General features: G+C 44.3%; 1 protein-coding gene across 6 annotated transcripts in view; it reads right to left on the reverse strand.

The window, feature by feature from the left end:
- Positions 1-18243, reverse strand: part of LOC142793842 (uncharacterized) — a 71693-nt gene that overhangs the window by 23114 nt on the left and 30336 nt on the right. For 2 of the 6 annotated variants that reach the window (XM_075885819.1, XM_075885814.1), the window contains exons 2-7: positions 11605-11732; positions 10610-10897; positions 8461-8703; positions 7205-7465; positions 5988-6044; positions 182-371 (exon numbers count right to left, since the gene is read on the reverse strand). In XM_075885819.1, the coding sequence (XP_075741934.1) occupies positions 182-371; positions 5988-6044; positions 7205-7465; positions 8461-8703; positions 10610-10897; positions 11605-11679 (1114 nt within the window). In that variant the 5' untranslated portion in view covers positions 11680-11732. Of the gene's footprint in view, positions 1-181; positions 372-5987; positions 6045-7204; positions 7466-8460; positions 8704-10609; positions 10898-11604; positions 11733-12573; positions 12749-18243 lie in introns of those variants that run through there. The other 4 variants (XM_075885815.1, XM_075885816.1, XM_075885817.1 and 1 more) reach the window with 4 other exon arrangements.

The following is an 18243-nucleotide window of genomic DNA, read 5'->3' on the forward strand; positions in this document are numbered from 1 at the left end:
ATGAACAAATAAAAAATAACATTCTTCACCATTTTACTTCATTCCTATTTGCACCCAATTCTGTTGAAATCATTTCTGTCCTCATTGTTTCATCCCGACCAACATCACAAACCAGCCTTAGCTCTTTTTGGAGTTATAAACTTGCTGGTTTCGATTTGGTAGTGAAAGAGCTTACACCAACCTAGAAGCTGTGCTTGGCTGATGACAGTGGGCTGCTGGCTAGAGATAATCTGTGGGTTGTTCTGGGAAAGCTGCTTGAACTGGTTGGTGTTGATGACTTGAGCAGTGGCCATCTGGCCTGATCCGTGGGCATTGACCGTATTGGCCATTAGTGGCGATTTCGGCTGTAGTGGCGTCTGTTGACTCATCACCTGAAAGTGGGAGCGATATTACTATCTAAGAAGATATGAAATCTGACAGTGAATCGTCGCTAAAACAATAGCTATAACACTGGCACAAAAAACACCAAACACACCTGTCCATTAATAAAAGTGTGTTACTGACAGCTTCATAGTTGCAGTGGAAACTAGGTCACATGAAAACGAATAGTCTTTACAGAATTTTTCATTTTGTTGCTGGATTCATTAGGAGTTGTTGTCCTAGCCTTTAATGCAGTTGCCACGACATCATGACATAGGACGAAATTTTTCATCATTTTGTAGCAGTAGGCTTAGGCATTACGATCTTGCTAAGAACGAGATAAATTGGTGCACTGTGTACATTTCTTCTGGCTGCACAACCACACAGTTTATGGTTTGAGATTTAGCATATCACGATGCAACAATAAACAGATATCCTACGTACGCCAAAACAAATATGCATCATGGCAACCACAAAGATCAGACAAGGGAGACACACGGACAGGGCTTGCGTTATCCTGCCTTTATGAGCCCTTTCGATGTTTTGTGCCTGCCTAATGCACAAGAGTTCGAGTCATCAATTGACCCATATTTATTCACGAGCAAGAGTTATGAGTTAATTATGTAAGGCAATGATTGAGAAAATGCAAAGTACATTTCGCAACGTTTGATTTAGAAAAGCCCAACGATGCCTTTCCAAAGCATCATAAAACGACCTCAATGTCGGAATTCCTTGCCTCATGAATTAACTGCGACAAAAATATCAAGAATCCATTACATATGAGCATTGTTTCTAGGGATTTTTTGCATGCTCTAAAAGCTTGCTCCATCCTTTATTTTCAGTGAGCGCACTAAAAGACACACGGGAGGTGCATCAAAGGGAGCAGAGCACTTTCTTTCCCTGTTTTCTCTGAACATGCACGCGACCATCGTATCAGTGTTGGGTGCGGCCCACTTGCTTGCACTGTGGCGTGTCGCGACGTGGGTGTGTCCAGCGCACGGCGGCAGCCATAGAATTTCCTAAAGTTACCTAGAGGAGAGACTGGCACTGCGTTCATTCAGCGACCATGGGAATGATGGGTAGTACACATGTTTGCCTAGCTTTCGTGCTTTCGGGCTTTGAACCCACTTGTGGCTTGGCTTATTGCTGTGTTTTGATATAGCTTCGACTGAAAGAACCAATTGTAGAGAACTTCGTAACCTGAATCGAATTCAGGAGCCTAGAAGGTTAAGGCGGTGAAGTTCAACAGCTGAAAATTGGCTGTTGTCTCGTGACAAAACAGAAGAACAAAAGATTAGACAAATCCGTGTATTACGCATCATTCTCCTGCTCGCTGAAGCACAGTGTGTTGCAGCTCCCACAGACACTGTTGCCAGGATTCCCTTTAGCATATTTATAGAAAACTCTAAGGCGGCAGCTGTGGTAAGTAGGCAACTCGCTATGTTCACATCAGCCCCCTTTCTCTCATTTTATTCTCTCTCTACCGGATCAGTCAACGGTCGTGTCTTTTGGTGATGCGCCACCATTTATTTAGGTATATGGCATTATTTGCCAAGAGAAGAGTGAGCGATTTCTGGCTGAATTTGAAACTTAATTATGAATACCATGACATGTGCTGAGCTTTGATGTTTGGCTCACATGCTCACAGGAGCCTCGACTACCAGTCGATGTCCAGCATTTTCAGACGATGTTGAAAAAGCGTTACAGGGCTGCTTTAAAGAAAGATTTAAATAGAAGATATTCTGCAGTGCCGGCACTCATTCATGAAAGATAATTAACTAGTACCAACATATTCTATAAATAAGTAACAGACGACATTCCACTCGGCAAACAGTTTATTTTACACCAGGTGCGCAATTTTTCCCGGATACAGACACCCCAACTACGTGCACGCAATAACCAAGATTTGGGCCAAAACTCACCACCTATGAAGCACTAAGCTGGAGAGAAAGACCTAACTTCACTTACAGGTTAACTTGGTTGAGGGTAACCATAATTTTATTATTTTGCCTTATGTAGATTAACTGCAGGAGACTGTAACTTAGTTTTAGCATCACTACAATTAGCAGGTCTTCATAACATGGGACTCGGAAACAATTCCAATTTTGTTGAACCAGATGAAATTTCAGAAGCAGGGTGTCTACCAACTTACTTTTTCAAAATTCCCTGACTTTTCCAGGTTTTCCACTATAATTTGATGCAAATTCCATAACCGCCACATCTGCTTGTAAAACTCTGTGCACTGGAAACAGACCCTTGGGTGATAAAAAAATCAGGCGCCCCCATGTATAAAATAAGTGAATAAATGTACCACAAGTGCTCAGAATATTCTGTGCACGTGCGGTAAATATGAAAAAATATGCATATCTGGCCAAAATGAAACCTCCGGGCGAGAGCAAGCAAGTTGGCTGTTTAATGTTTGGAAGAACCAGAAAGCAAACACACGAGTTGAAATTAACTTCAGCTAAAAGTTCAAAGAAGCCCACGACAATCCTACAATGCAGCCATAGCTGCTATAAAATGTAGAAGTGGCCCCATCTCGACGCATTTGTGTAAAAGGAGGATGCCGGAGCCTGGTCGGTTCCGCCACTGGAATATATCCTAGTTTACTATAATGGTCACAGCCCAGGCCACTTAGGATGTGGATTGGATTAGATTGACCTGTATTTACTCACTATTTTTTATATTTAAGATGTAGATTGGATTAGATTTGATGCGACATGGATTGCTGTATTTACTATAGATTTACATTCCCACCTAAATTGCACACCTCTAACATATACTTTTCAGAAAAAAAAAAAACATTACTAGTCGCGTATTCTGTGCACCTTGCATTGAACAATGACCAACAGTGTCGCAAGAACGGAGCCTTAGTGCATAAATCTTTCTTTCATTCTTTTCTTTTCCACGACGAGCACATGCGTGTTGATGTTTAATTTCTCTGGGCTCTGACGCTTACAGTACGACAAAGTCCTCAGATGGCTGGAATGAAAGCCAAGGGTAGCGTTTAAAGCAATGATGTTTGAACATGTGCTGGCAAGAAGGAATCTGTCAGAGCGCAACATCTCCCCTCATTCCATAGATTTTTCACAGATGCCCGCGGGTTTACCTTCATTTGTGTACTCTTCTATGAATATAAGGCTAAAAAGTAATCACACATTTAACAATACCATCTTAAAAAACTAAAATGAGAAATTTAGATGAAGTTCCCAACTATAGCCTTGAATTGTGACCTACCAGAAATAAGTGTGTAGCTGAGGACGTTTGCCATTGCATCGTCAAGAATAATGATGGTAGTAGTAGTAATAATAAAAGGCATGGCATAGCCCAGCAAGCCTCTGCTAATGGCAGTCCTAGCCGAACCAGAAGGCCTTCAAGCCGAGCCAAATCATGGCCAAGACAAACATGCATAAATTTAACGACGTGAATGCTGTAATTGAAAAGTCAGATACGCTGCATGATATGTAGAAGCAAGAGACATCAACATAGTATATGTATAAATATTGAAGCTAGGGAAATGCTTTAACCAATGTGAAGGACAAGTTGCCAAGCGAAAATTTCCACTGTCTTTTTTACTTTAGGCTGCCACAATTGTGACAACCAATACATCCGTGAGACCACTGATTTCAAGAAAAGAGGTGAAAACCCCCCTGATTCATTATCACCCAGGACCGACCATCTGCAAAGAGATTATACTCCGTGAATATGACGTCAGGAAACTACGTGACCTCGTATGCCCTTGCTAAACATGTGGATTCTACAGGCCACCAAACTGACTGGTCAAATGTGCATGTTCTGGCCAAAGGAAGGCTTGCATCATGCTTGCACCCGAAATACCAGCACATGCAGACAACTGTTCATAAGCTGAACAGGAGTGATGGGACGCTCCCAACGATGTACTTCCGATGCTTACGCCACTTGGGCGTACTTCATTTCATTTTGTAATTTTCAGTTTATTGTTTTCAAAAAAAAAGTTACAAGATTAACAAAAATACAGGCGAGGGTCCCAAAGTAAAAAAACTGTAGTGGGACGCTGTGCCTTTTTTTGTGGATGTTTTTGTGAACAAGGTTACCGTAGCGGGTGCCATGATGTCGGTAAACTTTGTATTTGTTTGGTAGGTGCATCCTTTTCTGTCTTTACTAAGAAGCAACAGTTGTGCACTGCTTTTTTCTCACACTACTTTTAGCTGTTCGCTGTAGTTGCAGCCGAAGGAGTAGCTTTTTAAGCTTTGATCTATAATAATGCTTATTTTTGTGATGGTCGCACAGGCTACAGTAAGTTTCCACGACGAGGCCAAATTTTTCAGAAATTCCCAGACTTTTCCACGACTATTCCAGAAGGGTTCAAATTCCCCGACTTTTCAGGGTTTTCAATGTTGGCAGACACCCTGAGGAAACACCTGCCATTATTGAAAATTGGTAAGCTTACAAACTCGCAAATTATAAAGAAACCATTCGCACCATGAAGTGCATGCTAAATGCATTGTTGTGCTGTTATTGAGCCAGCAAGAAAGTAACACAAGATAGCAATGGCAATTATACTCCAAATTGAAGAATCTACAAGTTCTGACATTCAATGCCAGAGTTGCACAGCACACACAGATCACGCAAGCATTTGAGATAGCTACTACATGGTAGCAAGCAAGACATTGGGAAGAGAAGCAAAATGGGATAACAAAAGAAAAATACTAGCACACGGCTGAGCCTCCCTACCTGGAAGCGATACAGAATTTTGTAGCGTGTGATCGTAACGTAACAGTGTGCCTGACGTTGTTGAGAAGAAAAACTGTAATCAAGATACAAGATGACGTTATCAAAAAAATTATCTGATTAGGTCGTCGTAACACTGAAGAATAATGCGTCCTATGAGCCAGCGAACGGCCCTTTTTGAATTGATGACTGGGTGACACTGTGCTAATGTAGGGCACACCTTTATTGCTGTGCCGTGATTTGGCGGGCTGTTTGCATACGGTGCTATCAGCGTTTTTCTCATGGCATGGCATGCGAAAATTGTCGAATAACAAGCATTGGCTTTTTCCCATCAAAGCACTGCCATGCAACCAGTGTAATAGCGTACCAATGACATGCTGGCTCAACTGTTTCCTGCTGGCCAACTAAATGAAGCAAAGTGAATAAACCTCGTTTTAACAAAGTGTTTAACCCAGCAAGCGTCCAATGCGTGGCTGAATACAGTTACCACTGAGCTTCATGCAAATAAATATTGACTTTTCCCACAATGACACATCTTCAGACATTGCATTTTTCACATTCCTTGTAGTGTTGGTGAAACAGCGCAACGAATCAAGCTTCACATTTGCTCCTTTACTTTCAGTAATTGCTTATGTTCTTTAAAATGAGGCTCAACCATAAGTAAGAAAGATAACAGGGTGTTTTAGCAGTGCTGGTGTTACTGTACCAATTATGCTACGGTATTGCTGGTTCATGTTACAGCAGGCCACAACTCAAAAACATTTCAGCAGCGCCAACTGCTAAATGTGGGTCTCAGACTAAAACAGGTCCATGCTGACCGTAACAGTAATGGTACTGCCTTGTTTACCACACAGTGAACCAGTGCTGCTAAAACATTCCAGTAATGGTAAAAACAAATGTGTTCACCAGGGGCTGACCTGAGCATAAGAGGTAGGGGGTACCTTCTGGGACATCAAGGAAGCATGCTTTACCATCTGGATGCATGGGAGGAAAAGAAGAGGAACAAACACAAGAGGGATATAGCAGGGCCAACCAAAAGGGAAGAGAGACATAACACAACAGACAAAACCCCCTTCACGAGGAGGAGCACCCAAAGCGGGGACAGAAGCGGGGGGAAAAAACACAAAAGGGCATGCCGATACCGCCCGTCACAAAACACAAAAGGGGGAGCATTTACCCGGAAGGGTTATGGCCATCAGGCAAGAGCAATGCAAAGGCACCTGTCCAGATGCAAACCAGATTTCCGTTGATAAGGGTGTGCATTTTGTGTGACTGGTAAATCGGCACGGCACACAGTTTGTCTGTGCTAAGGCCCGTTGCTTGAAACAGCTGGAAAAGTGATCTTCAACACTTTCATATAAGCACTTTTCCTCCCTTTTATTGAACTTTTCAAGCAGTTAGTTCACTGCAACTATTCAGTTTTCAGACATAAAGCAAACGGCAAAGCAGCCGTGGGCGGAGAACATGACGGGAAATTAATTTCTTGAAACGACGATGCCGGTACTCACCATGTCAGTTATGGGAGGGTGGCCATCGTTTGCACCATGTGCAATTACTCTGTGTGTCACAGTGAAGAATGTAGCTATTAGCTCAGCACACATGCTACACTTACAGCCACATACTTCACCATGATAAAAGTAATTGCCCAATATGCAAGAAGTGGTAACCCTCCCATGACTAACTACTAACAGGTAATATACCGATAAAGAGAACGTGAATACTAGGGAGGTCAATATCCTCAACCCTTTCAATGTACGACTTTCGACGCATATTTTGAGGTGTGTAACTCAAAAAGTGATGTGCTTCAACACAATCACTGTTGCGTTTGCAAAGCTATGCTAACCTTTAATGAACTTTTGGTGCTGCTTTGAATGACGCCATGAACATTAACAAAGTGGCCTCAAAAACAACATAAAACGTGATCAATACTGTGCAGAGGGGTATGAGAAGAGAGACGGTTCCTCACGGGAGAATCCCGATTATAGCACACTACCTCAAACTTGCAGGCTAAAACCCACAACCTTTGCTTGCATGCATACCAAAATGTCAGCACAAAACAAAGCGGGCCTTGCCGAACCTGTTGTTGATGTTGCCACATTGAAACTGGATGCTCGTGGATTCCGAAGTAACTTACGAAAGGCTTGGCCTTGTTAGCGTCCATCTGCTTCGCTTGAGTGGCAGCCGGGAGGATGCTCTGGCCCGAGATGAGCCCCAGGGGATTGATGACCAGCGTCTGCTGGCTCGTGCTGGTCTGCGGCAGTTGGTAGCCACCGTGACCCATGACCGTGGTGCCCTTGGGGATCATCTGGCCCGTGGGAAGGCAGGGCTTGCCCGCAGTGCCCATCATGTGGCAGTTGGTGGTCACCAGCGTCGGCGCGCTGCTGATGGTCACACCCTGCAAGACAGAGACCGAAAATCCGCAAAACGAAAAATCACGATACCCTGCCACTACCGGGAAAATGGGGGCATGCCTTACAGACTACTTTCTTTCTATCGCATCGCAGAATGCTCACTCCTTGAATTTTCCTTTCTCGCGCTGAGCAGTGCAACACTTCATTCGCTAAAATAGACGGCGATGATCATGCTTTCATATACATACAGGCAACAATTTAATGTGGCAACATGACATGACAAGCGACCTTGATAGAAGATCAGATTGTCATATTGGAAATGGCTTATTGCCAACAAGTCCATGACTGTGTGTGCACACAATGCCAGATTGAAGTTGAAACACTTCCTTCTAGTAAATCCATATTCTAATTTTTTCCTACCTACTCAACATCCACAGAGTTTCAATGTGGGAAAACTTATAAGTGTTGTACATTTAGCCTGTAAGCTATGTTGGCCCTTTTAGAAGTGATGGGAAAGCTCTTGTGGCTTTGTGACAGATACAGCTATGTGGACTAGCTCTGCAACATATGCCCAAAACAAAACTCCAGATTCAATGTTTAAAATGGAAAACATTTGCAATTTCTTGTTTTTTGGTCAACTGGAACTGCACAGTGCCAGTGGTCAACTGGACGACTTGCACAGTGCTTTCTTTGTTCTAGGGAAATCCATCATTATAGGCAGATTCTAAAACGTTACCTCTTTTATTTATTTTTCTTTCAATTACATGTGTACTAGGACCGAATCCACTAGGGCCATAGCTTCACAAATTTTGCAAGCTGTTGTGACCACTTAACGTGCGCAAGCACTCTTCTGTCAGCAACAACAGGATCAGATCCAACCATTTCAGCATATTTGTCACCAACATGTAGAGCGCCAAGTCGATAATTACTAAAGCATTTCTTTTCCAATTGTTGTTGACATTTCTGCTGACTTGTGCACTTGTTGATCAGTCACCAATAACACACTGCGACAGATTCTACACAAAACGTCAACACCCACCTTGCCGCCTGGGTTGACACTCGCAATGGACACGGCGGGGATGATGGTGGTCGTCCCATGCGGTCCCCCTGCCCCTCCCTGCTTTGTGTGGTCTACATGGGCCTTGCTCTGAAGCTGCAAGTTCAAGCCCTGCAAGGCCCCCATGCTGTGTTGCTGGATGGCCAGGTTCCCTGGCAGCATCATCTGCTGCGAATACAGCTGTGGCAGGTAGTGGTTTGGCAGCGACTGCTGTATCACCTGCACCTGAGCATTCAAAACAGAGAAAGTCGTTAAAGAACCCGTTTTGTGCTTATTTAATTGCTGGGTACAGGCAGCCGGTGGTGGGCGGGAATAAGTTAACACCTGCGCCCCTCGTACTATACTGCTTACCTCCACCACACCTGCTATTCCTGTCAGGTCAGGGGCTAAAAGCTGTACAATTGCAGTTTGTCACAGTGATGGACACTATATAGCTGACCAGAGTCAATGTAAAAGCCATCAATGCAAATTGAAGCATGAAACACGCATCATGACACATTAGAAAAAATCATTATGCTAACATGTTTACGAACGTACTCTGGTAGCATTTATTGTCAAATCAGTAATAACGTTTGCAATGTTTTTTCTATAGAGACCATGCCATGCGAGAGACCAATTAACAGCAATAAGTAGAGTAGTTACTAGCGACGAAGTCAAAATAGGGAGATTGTTAAATGCCAGTGATGATTAATAAGAAATAAAGAAGTCCGGCTATAAAAGGTACGACAAAAAGAATATAACACTGTGTGAACCGAGATATATTTATGCTCATGTAAATAAAATAGATGCTTGAGAAACTTGTTCCACAAAGGTGACTTTGGTATTTCACAATCACAGTATCTTTTGACTCTCCAGTCAACTTTTCTTGTAGTGAACTAGCCCATGTAAAGCCTGCTTCACACTTAGGGGAAATCTCAGAGAGCGTGGCATCACGGTGTGGCCTGTCGGCAGCTGCTCACACATGCGCACGCACAAAAGCTTGGGGAAGTGTTGAACCGTGTCATTGGCTATGGTGGCGTCCGCTGGCCGCTCTGTCGGGCAGCACGTGGATTTTCTCGTTACTGCGGGAACAGGGTCTATATTGCTCCCAGATTCACAGCACGCCTCACTGCCACCCAAAATGAGTGCTATCATCGCTGCAGCTGGAGGCATGATGAGTTAGAGGCCTCGCGCGTACATTCCCGTGCCGGCGAGCGAGTGTTGCCTGATGTAATCAAATGGCATCGAGAAGAAGGACGCCCAGGTTGCTCCCTTGACCTTCCGCATTCGTTCCCATTTGTATTACTATGTTGAACCGCATAACTGTATGGAAGTCACTGTGAAGTGCTTCGTTTTTCTTTAGCTTGAAATAAGTAACAAGCAGGGCGCGTGCTGGTTTTGTAATTTGACATCGAAGCATACGGGAGTGCACCCACAAAGAAGAAATATACGTGAATGCGCTCAGTACAACGATGTTTCGAAAGAGGGAACAAAGTATGCTGTAAAATACTGTTTCCAAAATCTCGCTATTGCCAGTGAAGGCTGAGAGATTGGCGTCACATAACATTTAGTTCAGAATATTGACCTAGCAGTTCCTGCAGCAACGATGAAATCAGCAGGCTGCCCGACAAAATGTAGACATTGCGCACGCCGCCGATGCAAACCAACACCACGCTCCTCATGCACCGGCGCACGCACAAGCTGCTGCTGGCATGTGACTGAAGTGCTGGCCACATCACGATGACATGCATTCCAAGGTTGCCCCCGAGTGTGAAACAGACTGTGCATAACAGCAGCTGTCGCTATGCCGGTATAAATCATTCCCATCCATCACTTTTAGTATGCAGGGCTGGCCATTAAGCTTCTTTGAAAATCATTCCGGCTCTGCAATGGAAGCATGTTCTCAAGACACCATACTTTCTCTCTGTAGCATTCTGTCCAAACATGACATGTTACTGGGAAAACCAATTGCCAGATATCTTGACCTGTTAGCAAGTAAGCTACCTAACCATTTGAACAGCACAATGCCCTACCAGTAAAGACTGTGATATAACTAGCAGGCAACAGGTCTTGCTGCTCAATGACTGAATGTTAGGTTATGTTAGGTGCTTGAAACAATGTTATCAACCAAACATATTTTGCATTAACTCACAGGATAGTGACTTCGTGCACAATACGGTGGCGCACAGTAGCCACTTACAGGCTGCAACTGCGACTGGGTCATGCTCTGAATGGCCTGTTGGGGGATGACAGTGCACGTTGACGAGTGCGGGGGCATGGGGCCACCGATGGGCGACTGCGGTTGCTGCGGCTGCAGGTGGGCACTTGTGGTCATGGTGACCTGGTTCGGAACTTGGGTCACAGTCACGGATGTCGGTGATGCCATTGTCTGCTGCGAGCTAACTACAACCTGCTGCGGCTGCTGGTTTTGCTGCTGCTGCTGTGGAAGAGAGCAGGAGTCTGACTTTTAACAACTTCACAAGAGCACTGCAAAACATGCTGTCGACACACACTCCCTCTAGCCCCGCCGCTGTGGTCTAGTAGCTAAGGTACTCGGCTGCTGACCTGCAAGTCGCGGGATCAAATCCCAGCTGCGGCGGCTGCATTTTCGATGGAGGCAAAAATTCTGTAGGCCCGCGTGCTCAGATTTGGGTGCACGTTAAAGAATCCCAGATCGTCAAAATTTCCGAGCCCATTCCACACAGAAAAGGCCCATTTTAGTAGGTTTATACTTCATCTTTCATGTAATATTCATCTCTGCAGTCCAAACAAGACAGTTTGAGGAATATCAGAAGCCATCAAGCAAGGATGATTACTGGAGCCAATTTTTTACCTAGTTGCGCACCCACCGCATGAGCTCCGGCAAAAATGAGGCTTCGTCGAAGCTCATGGCGAAATGTTGGCTCCAGCAACAACCTTTGTTTCTGCAACTCCCAGTGTCTTTTTCATAGCTATACATTAAACAAATCCTTTGTTTATGAAGTTGGGTATGAATGTAATGGGGCATGAAGCAAGCATGTGCTCCTAAGTCAATAGATGAAGTGAAGAAGCAAATATACTTGGAGTATATACAATATTTGCTATAATTTTTTCCTAGGCATATAGACTCAGTTCATGTGTGCATTTCTAGTTCAGCCAGAGACCTACCTGCTGGACGTTCATAGGTGAGCTCACAGCAGGTGGCGGTGCAGGTGGTGGCATCGCAGTCTGTGTGGAAACCATGTTGGGTGCAGCAGGCCCACCTTCTCCTCACAAATTCATCATCTTCATAAAATCTGTGTGCAGTAAAAAGTTTTAAAAAGAAGACTGCATGTTAGTTTCTATGACTAGTACAAGATGCTGTGTGTAGAAGTACTGCAATACAAAAACTCTTTGCCAAACCATTTCCTCACAAACAAACAACTTTCACGAGAAAGTGAAGATCTCGCAAGTGATCCACAGTTTGCATTATGCATTTCCATGCCAGTAAAAAAAACGTCAAAAAATGTTGAAAGACAAGGGTAAAGCTTATATGTGAGAGGCACACAAATTTCTTGTGGCTCAGTCCAATACAGGTCGAAGTGAAATGCTGGGCCGAGTTGTTGCCGTTCATTGCACCAAGGCATGAATATTTGATGTTTGCCAGTTCTAGAGTCGTTTGTCAGTAAGCATCGCATAATTTGAGAAGTTTAATGTATACACGTAGTGAAGCTTGAAAACAAGGCACACTCTTTAACTGATGCTATGAAACAAATGGTCTGATGACACCTTAATATTGCTATGAAGCGCTGTCGAAGATGAAGAGGAAGAGAGCAAAGGTGTCTAAATATATTCTGCAATGCCTTTTTTCCTAATGACAATATTTATGCGGGCCCTAGCCTTATCTGGGCGAGAGCCCGCAAAGAACTACAGCGAGTCATGGATGTATATTCTCAACATGGCAATGTCGCCCTTTTACGGTTCTCAGTGCACCGATATGCTAACGAAAAAAAAAGAAAATAAAATCATGATTTAAGAACAACAGTAGGCGAAAGGCTGCAGCGCACTAGCTGTATCGCCCACACCAAAATGTGAGCGAGAAAGACAGTTGCTACGCGCCAATCCGCACTGGCGGCCGCAAGCCATCGATTGCCGTACCAACAGCCAGCCAATCACTTCCTCGTCGCCACAGCGTCGACTGTGCCCGGAACCCACAGCGGTGACAGCGTTACGGCCTGTCTAACCTATCTACTCTTCTTCGCCAGCAGCACCATCCCTCAATTTCTAACTGGTGCCCCGCGGCACTCCTAACGAATGTGCGCTCGCCATGCCAGTTGACACTGCGACTACGTTTCGCGGATATCCGTGGTACTTGCCGCAGCGACGAGGTCACGCGACTCGGGAAACTTGGTCGTCGACTTTGCCGTCTGTAGTTGAGTCAACCGTCCATCCTCACGGTCCTAGCGGGCGGGACGAAGGCACTTCGGCGTGTTTCTCGCCACACTTCGTGGGTGAGGCAAAACAGAAATATACAAGAGAGCTCCGACAACGACGACTCTCGTTCATTCCTCGACTCGAGCGGGTAATAAAAATATAAGCTAGCAAGCAGCGCGATGTTCGATTCGTCGTGCGAGCCAAGCAACGTAGGAAAGAGGGGGGAGGAAGTAATGGAGGGGGGGAGGCGACCTATGTGGAAACGCGCTCAGACTACCCGGCTGTTCGCCCGTGCAGCTCGGATGAAGTAGGTAGGGTCACACGAAGGAAGAGAGAAGGAAAGATAAGCTTGAAAGGAAGGAAGGAGGAGAGAACTAGACAAAGGGAGCAGTCGCGCACAACCTCCTCCCGCCATCACGTGCAGGGCTGCAAATTAAAGAGATCCCACATGCCGCCCTAAGCGGGCCACGTCGGCGGGTGGGAGCGAATAGATTTTTGGCTCCGCCTACAACCACAGCGGAAAGGAGGTTGCGGCCAATGGCAAAGCGGCTGCTTTTGTACAGAGTTTTTTTTTCTCTTCACATCGCTCTTTTTTTTTATAGGCGCTTTTTTTATATACTTCTGCTCTCTCCCGCTTCTACCAGCTTCGCCCACGGCCTCTTCTCGTAAAGCCCTTTCCACCACCGTCGTTCAAACTTTCATCTATCTATCCACCAATCCATCTTTCTTTCCTTCTCCTCCTCTTCTGTGTTTATCTCCAGCTTCTTTCATTTTTTTAGTTCCCTCTCTCGTTCCATCTTCTTTTTTCGCGAAAGCACCCCTCGCTTCCCGTGCTTGGATTGGCTTCGCTTCGTTCGCTTATTCTGGCTACGCATAGTACCTCCCCCCCCTTTTTTTTACCCCCACTGCACAAACACCGCCATCTGGCAACGTTAATTTTTTCCCCCCTCCACAAGCCCCTTCCGCTGATCATACCTTACTTGTGCCTTGCTTTTTTTTGTTTTTTTTAACATTCCAAACACTGAGCGTTTCTTTGCCATCTTACCCCAACTGCGATAAAGAGGGTGCACTGGAGTTCGCTATCTTTCCTCGCATCTTTATGTTATTCTGCGCCGAATTTCGTGCGGGATTTAACGGCCCGCTAATGACGTTAATGACTCCTGCAAGAAACCGACATCTGGTTCGCTGAGCTATATGTATGCATATTAGGCCGCAGTATTGGCAATCCACTCTTCGTTTTTTAATTGAGCTCTTTTCTCTTTATTTATTTGACTTTTTTGCTAAGGTCTTTGATACTCCTCCGTGCACAATTTCTTTTTTTAAGGATCGTTGCATCACTCCGTACGAGGCATGCAATTATTTTTACCTTTCCTTATCCGCTTGCCGAAACGCCTGTGGATATGCGAAACGGGAAACTTTTATTGCGACGCTGTAGAGGCCATTGCACCGGTGGGTGTTGGGACATTAGAAACGAATTTAGCGTTCCCCATGAGCGATAGCCGGCGCCTTAGGCGTATCGGGCGGATGATAAGTAGGAAGGCATGATGGATACGTCTATGTTGCGGTTTTACGAAAAAAAAACAAAAAACAAATGTGCTGTGAGGAAAACAACAGCAAACAAGGAAAGCTGCACAGCTGGAGCCCAAAAAATCTAACTCTACTAACCTACCATAGATGGCGCTAGGCCCGTTTCTGAAGAGCAGATGTTTCAACCATATACTGCTAGATGGAAGCACTACTACTATTACTGCGGGCGTCCGCGCTTGGCGTGTATGATCCCTCTTGGTGCATAGGTTTTTTTGTTTGTTTGTTTTTAAAATCATTTCTTAGTAAACTTCAGCGACTTTGAGCGTATCTATCTATCTATCTATCTATCTATCTATCTATCTATCTATCTATCTATCTATCAACTTACGTTTGTGCGCTCTCGTGGTCACCCCCTTGGCGCGAACCAAAATTAGCCTGGGAGGGTAAGATGGTTTGACGAAAAAGACGCGTTGGTCAAGAATGTCACAATCGCGTCACGTACGTCGTCAAACACTTCCCGCCAGAGAGTGGCACATACTCACTGGCGGGTATGTGCCGCTGGTAAGCGGGTATGTGCCACAGGTGATTGACACTTAGTATCTACCCAGGAACGACGAGAATACACGTGGGCAATTTTAGCGCGTGAGCGTTAAGCAATACCCGACATCGGTAGCCTCGACCGAACGAAGGCATAGAATAAATGTCAGTGTTAAGAAAACCCTGACATAGGCAGCGTTGGCACCCGACGAATGCACATAATAAATTTCAGGGTCCCAGCAGGAATCTGACCCAATCCTGGCATTCTGCATGGCAGTGAAGCATTCTACCAAAGAGCTACGTTATGTCTCGGAACAATACTTTTTAAATAGACGCTAATCTTCGTGAAACGTCAATAGTGGTCGCAGTGCTGCCGACCCAATTTTACAAACATTACATATGTACACCTTTCATACAGCCGTCACGTCGGCTTAACGTCAATTGTGGTGTGGTACCATGCGCCGAAGTTGATTTAAGTAGCAGTGCCAAGTGCCAGCATCTTCGCGAGCATCAGCGCTTCATATTAGCTTCTGGTGTTGCTAAAACACATTGTCAGCTGACATCGTTGTGCAAGTGAAAAATTGGTTATATAAACATCTGCAACTCTTCAACATACGTCTCTGCGTGCAGCATTTGTACATATATTTAGCGTCATTTCATGACGTGTCGCTCAATTAAAAAAAATGCAACGCAGTCACCTTCCTTCCACGTGCTTCGCATAAGGTTGATTCCCAGGTACGTGGGATCTCCCGAATTTTTTGTGCAGCTTCCAGTGTTTCTCAAGTTTTGGCAGGTCATTAGTGTGTGGAAATGCGCAGCACTTAAGACTTAGCTCTATCTATACAGACTCAAATAGGTGGCCTTTCAAAAGGTATTTATTGTCGTTCAAAAACTTGCCCGGATAACGAGATCGGCGCGTGGGAAACGATGCTAGAAAAAAAAAAAAGGGGGGGGGGGGTCGGCGTGCATGCGAACTGAGATGCAAACCCACTGCATCTTCGATGAGAATCAAACTAAATATGGGACCATACAGGCGTATGCACATGGTTCAGTGGGGAGGGGGTCGCACCCTCCCCCGCCCCATATCTCGTATTCGCACTTCATTCTAATCGTAACGGCTTCAGTAAGAGGTGGTCGTGAAAAGGGAAGGGGATTCCGGGATGAACCTGCCCGCACACTCCATGAAAGACCCTGAGCTTGGTACGGGTGGCCCCATGGTGACGTTTACAAGAACCATACAGTGGACTGATAAAGGTAAGTTTGTTTACCCACGCATTCTTTAACACGGCTCCTGTAAATCAGTCACATAAAAAGTGGAGAGCAGAGCATATTGCGAATATGCATCCGCCATATGGGATCCCAGTCATGCTAATCTCATCACATCTCTTGAACTAGTACAAAATAACTCTGCTAGGTTCATCCTCTCTAACTACAACCGCGCTGCAAGTATGACTTCAATGAAAAATAATTTATCACTTATTCCATTGGCTCACCGACGAAAAATCGCCCGTCTTTCACTGTTTCATAAAATTTTCTATCACCCTACACTTCATAATGACCTGATACTCCAGCCTCTGTACATCTCAAACCGTGTTGATCATCGCAATAAGGTAGGAATCGCATCATGTCACACTAGGTCTTTCTTTCAGTCATTTATTCCCCGCACATCTCATGATTGGAACCGCCTTCCCCCGAATGTCGCAACCATTACTGACTTCAAACTTTTCCACGAAACATTAGCTAACATTGTATGACCAAGAAAATCTGTTACCTATGCTTATTGCTTCTGTTTTTGTATATTTAGTAATAACTATTTTTTATACATTCTGCAGAAATGTTAATAATATCTGTCTTTTATTGTATTGTTTTATTTGTAATTATTGTATTGTTTATTTGTATTTATTGCACTGTTTTATTTGTATTTTTCATGTATTTACCCACTCCCCTCTTTAATGCCTTGTTGGCCCTGAGGGTATTATAAATAAAAAATAAATAAACAAATAGGACGAAATTAACTCCTTCCTTGTCTTTACTACGTTTAGTACGGTAACCAAAGTCAACTGTCGGTGGAGCAAGAAAAAAAATTAGACGCATGCACAGGGGTCAACGCACTTGTACAGAACACTGTAACGGCAATCTCCACACTGTACCGACGACGTTTGAAGAATACGCCAACTTTGAAAGAGCCCTAATCAAAACATGCAAGGCCGCTTAGGATTAATACTAAATCGTGGGCTATCTCAAAACGTTCCGGTGTTCTAGACAAGTGTGTTGACTTCTGTACAAGAGGATGGCCACATACGAGCGCAAACAGCTTGTTTTCGTCCCTCCTGTGGTATGTGTCTAATTTCGCGTTACGCCTACCCTTGTGCATCGCCAACAAGTAGAAATTCCCTCTCTCGACAACTTAAGCATTGTTTCATCAGTGCGGCGTCATCAGTCTCTTGATTATTTTGTCATATATACAGCGCATTTATGAAAAAAACGCAAAGCACAAAAATATTAGGTTACTTTTGTTTCTTTAAAAGTGACTGTATTAATCATTTTAGCTGAAAACGTTTTAGCTATAGCACGATTCACAAAACATATCCGATTTGTCACAACCGGTGTCAATTAATCGGCTATCGCGGTTAAGATCTACAGTTACCGTCATTACTCATATAAAAATATGCTTTTGGCACATCAGATTTTGCAATGTACAGGCGGTAGCTGGCTTGTCGATGGGTAACAGCTAGCAAAGCGTCAAATGTATGCCCTGGAAAGGCTGTTTTTACCACAGGCTTACCCAGCAGGTTATAACTTCAGCAGATAGTAATGACAGCTATCAATGTTTTATTTTCTTTATTTAAGGCTACAAACAAATCCAGAACTTCCGAACATGCAATCACAGTGTGTACTGTCGTCTGACGACAAACACATATACGCGTCCCATTTTCTCAGTCAAGATATAAACAATATTATCTGAGGCAATTTCTCTCAAAAATTGCCACTTGAAAAGAAGACAACAATAAATTACTATCCTCTAACCTATAAGTCTACACACAGTTGCGGTATTCAGCTTATGCGTTACTGTCCTTATACCACCATACATAATTACAATATGGTACCAATACAGACATTCACTGGCACTGTGCTAATGATAGGCTGGCTCCTACATTGACAAAATGCTCGCCCATTGTTGGCTTCAGTAAGAGACTAGCACAGGATTGAGTTGCTCTTGACCAAAACCACCAACACGGTGCCACAAACCGTGTGCTGACTGGGTACTGCCTCGCGTTCAGCACCACGATACGATCACTGTACAGCAGTAAGTTGTATCAGCAGACTGAA

Source organism: Rhipicephalus microplus, unplaced genomic scaffold, assembly GCF_043290135.1.
Source record: "Rhipicephalus microplus isolate Deutch F79 unplaced genomic scaffold, USDA_Rmic scaffold_339, whole genome shotgun sequence".
In the NCBI taxonomy this organism is placed as follows: Eukaryota; Metazoa; Arthropoda; class Arachnida; order Ixodida; family Ixodidae; genus Rhipicephalus; species Rhipicephalus microplus.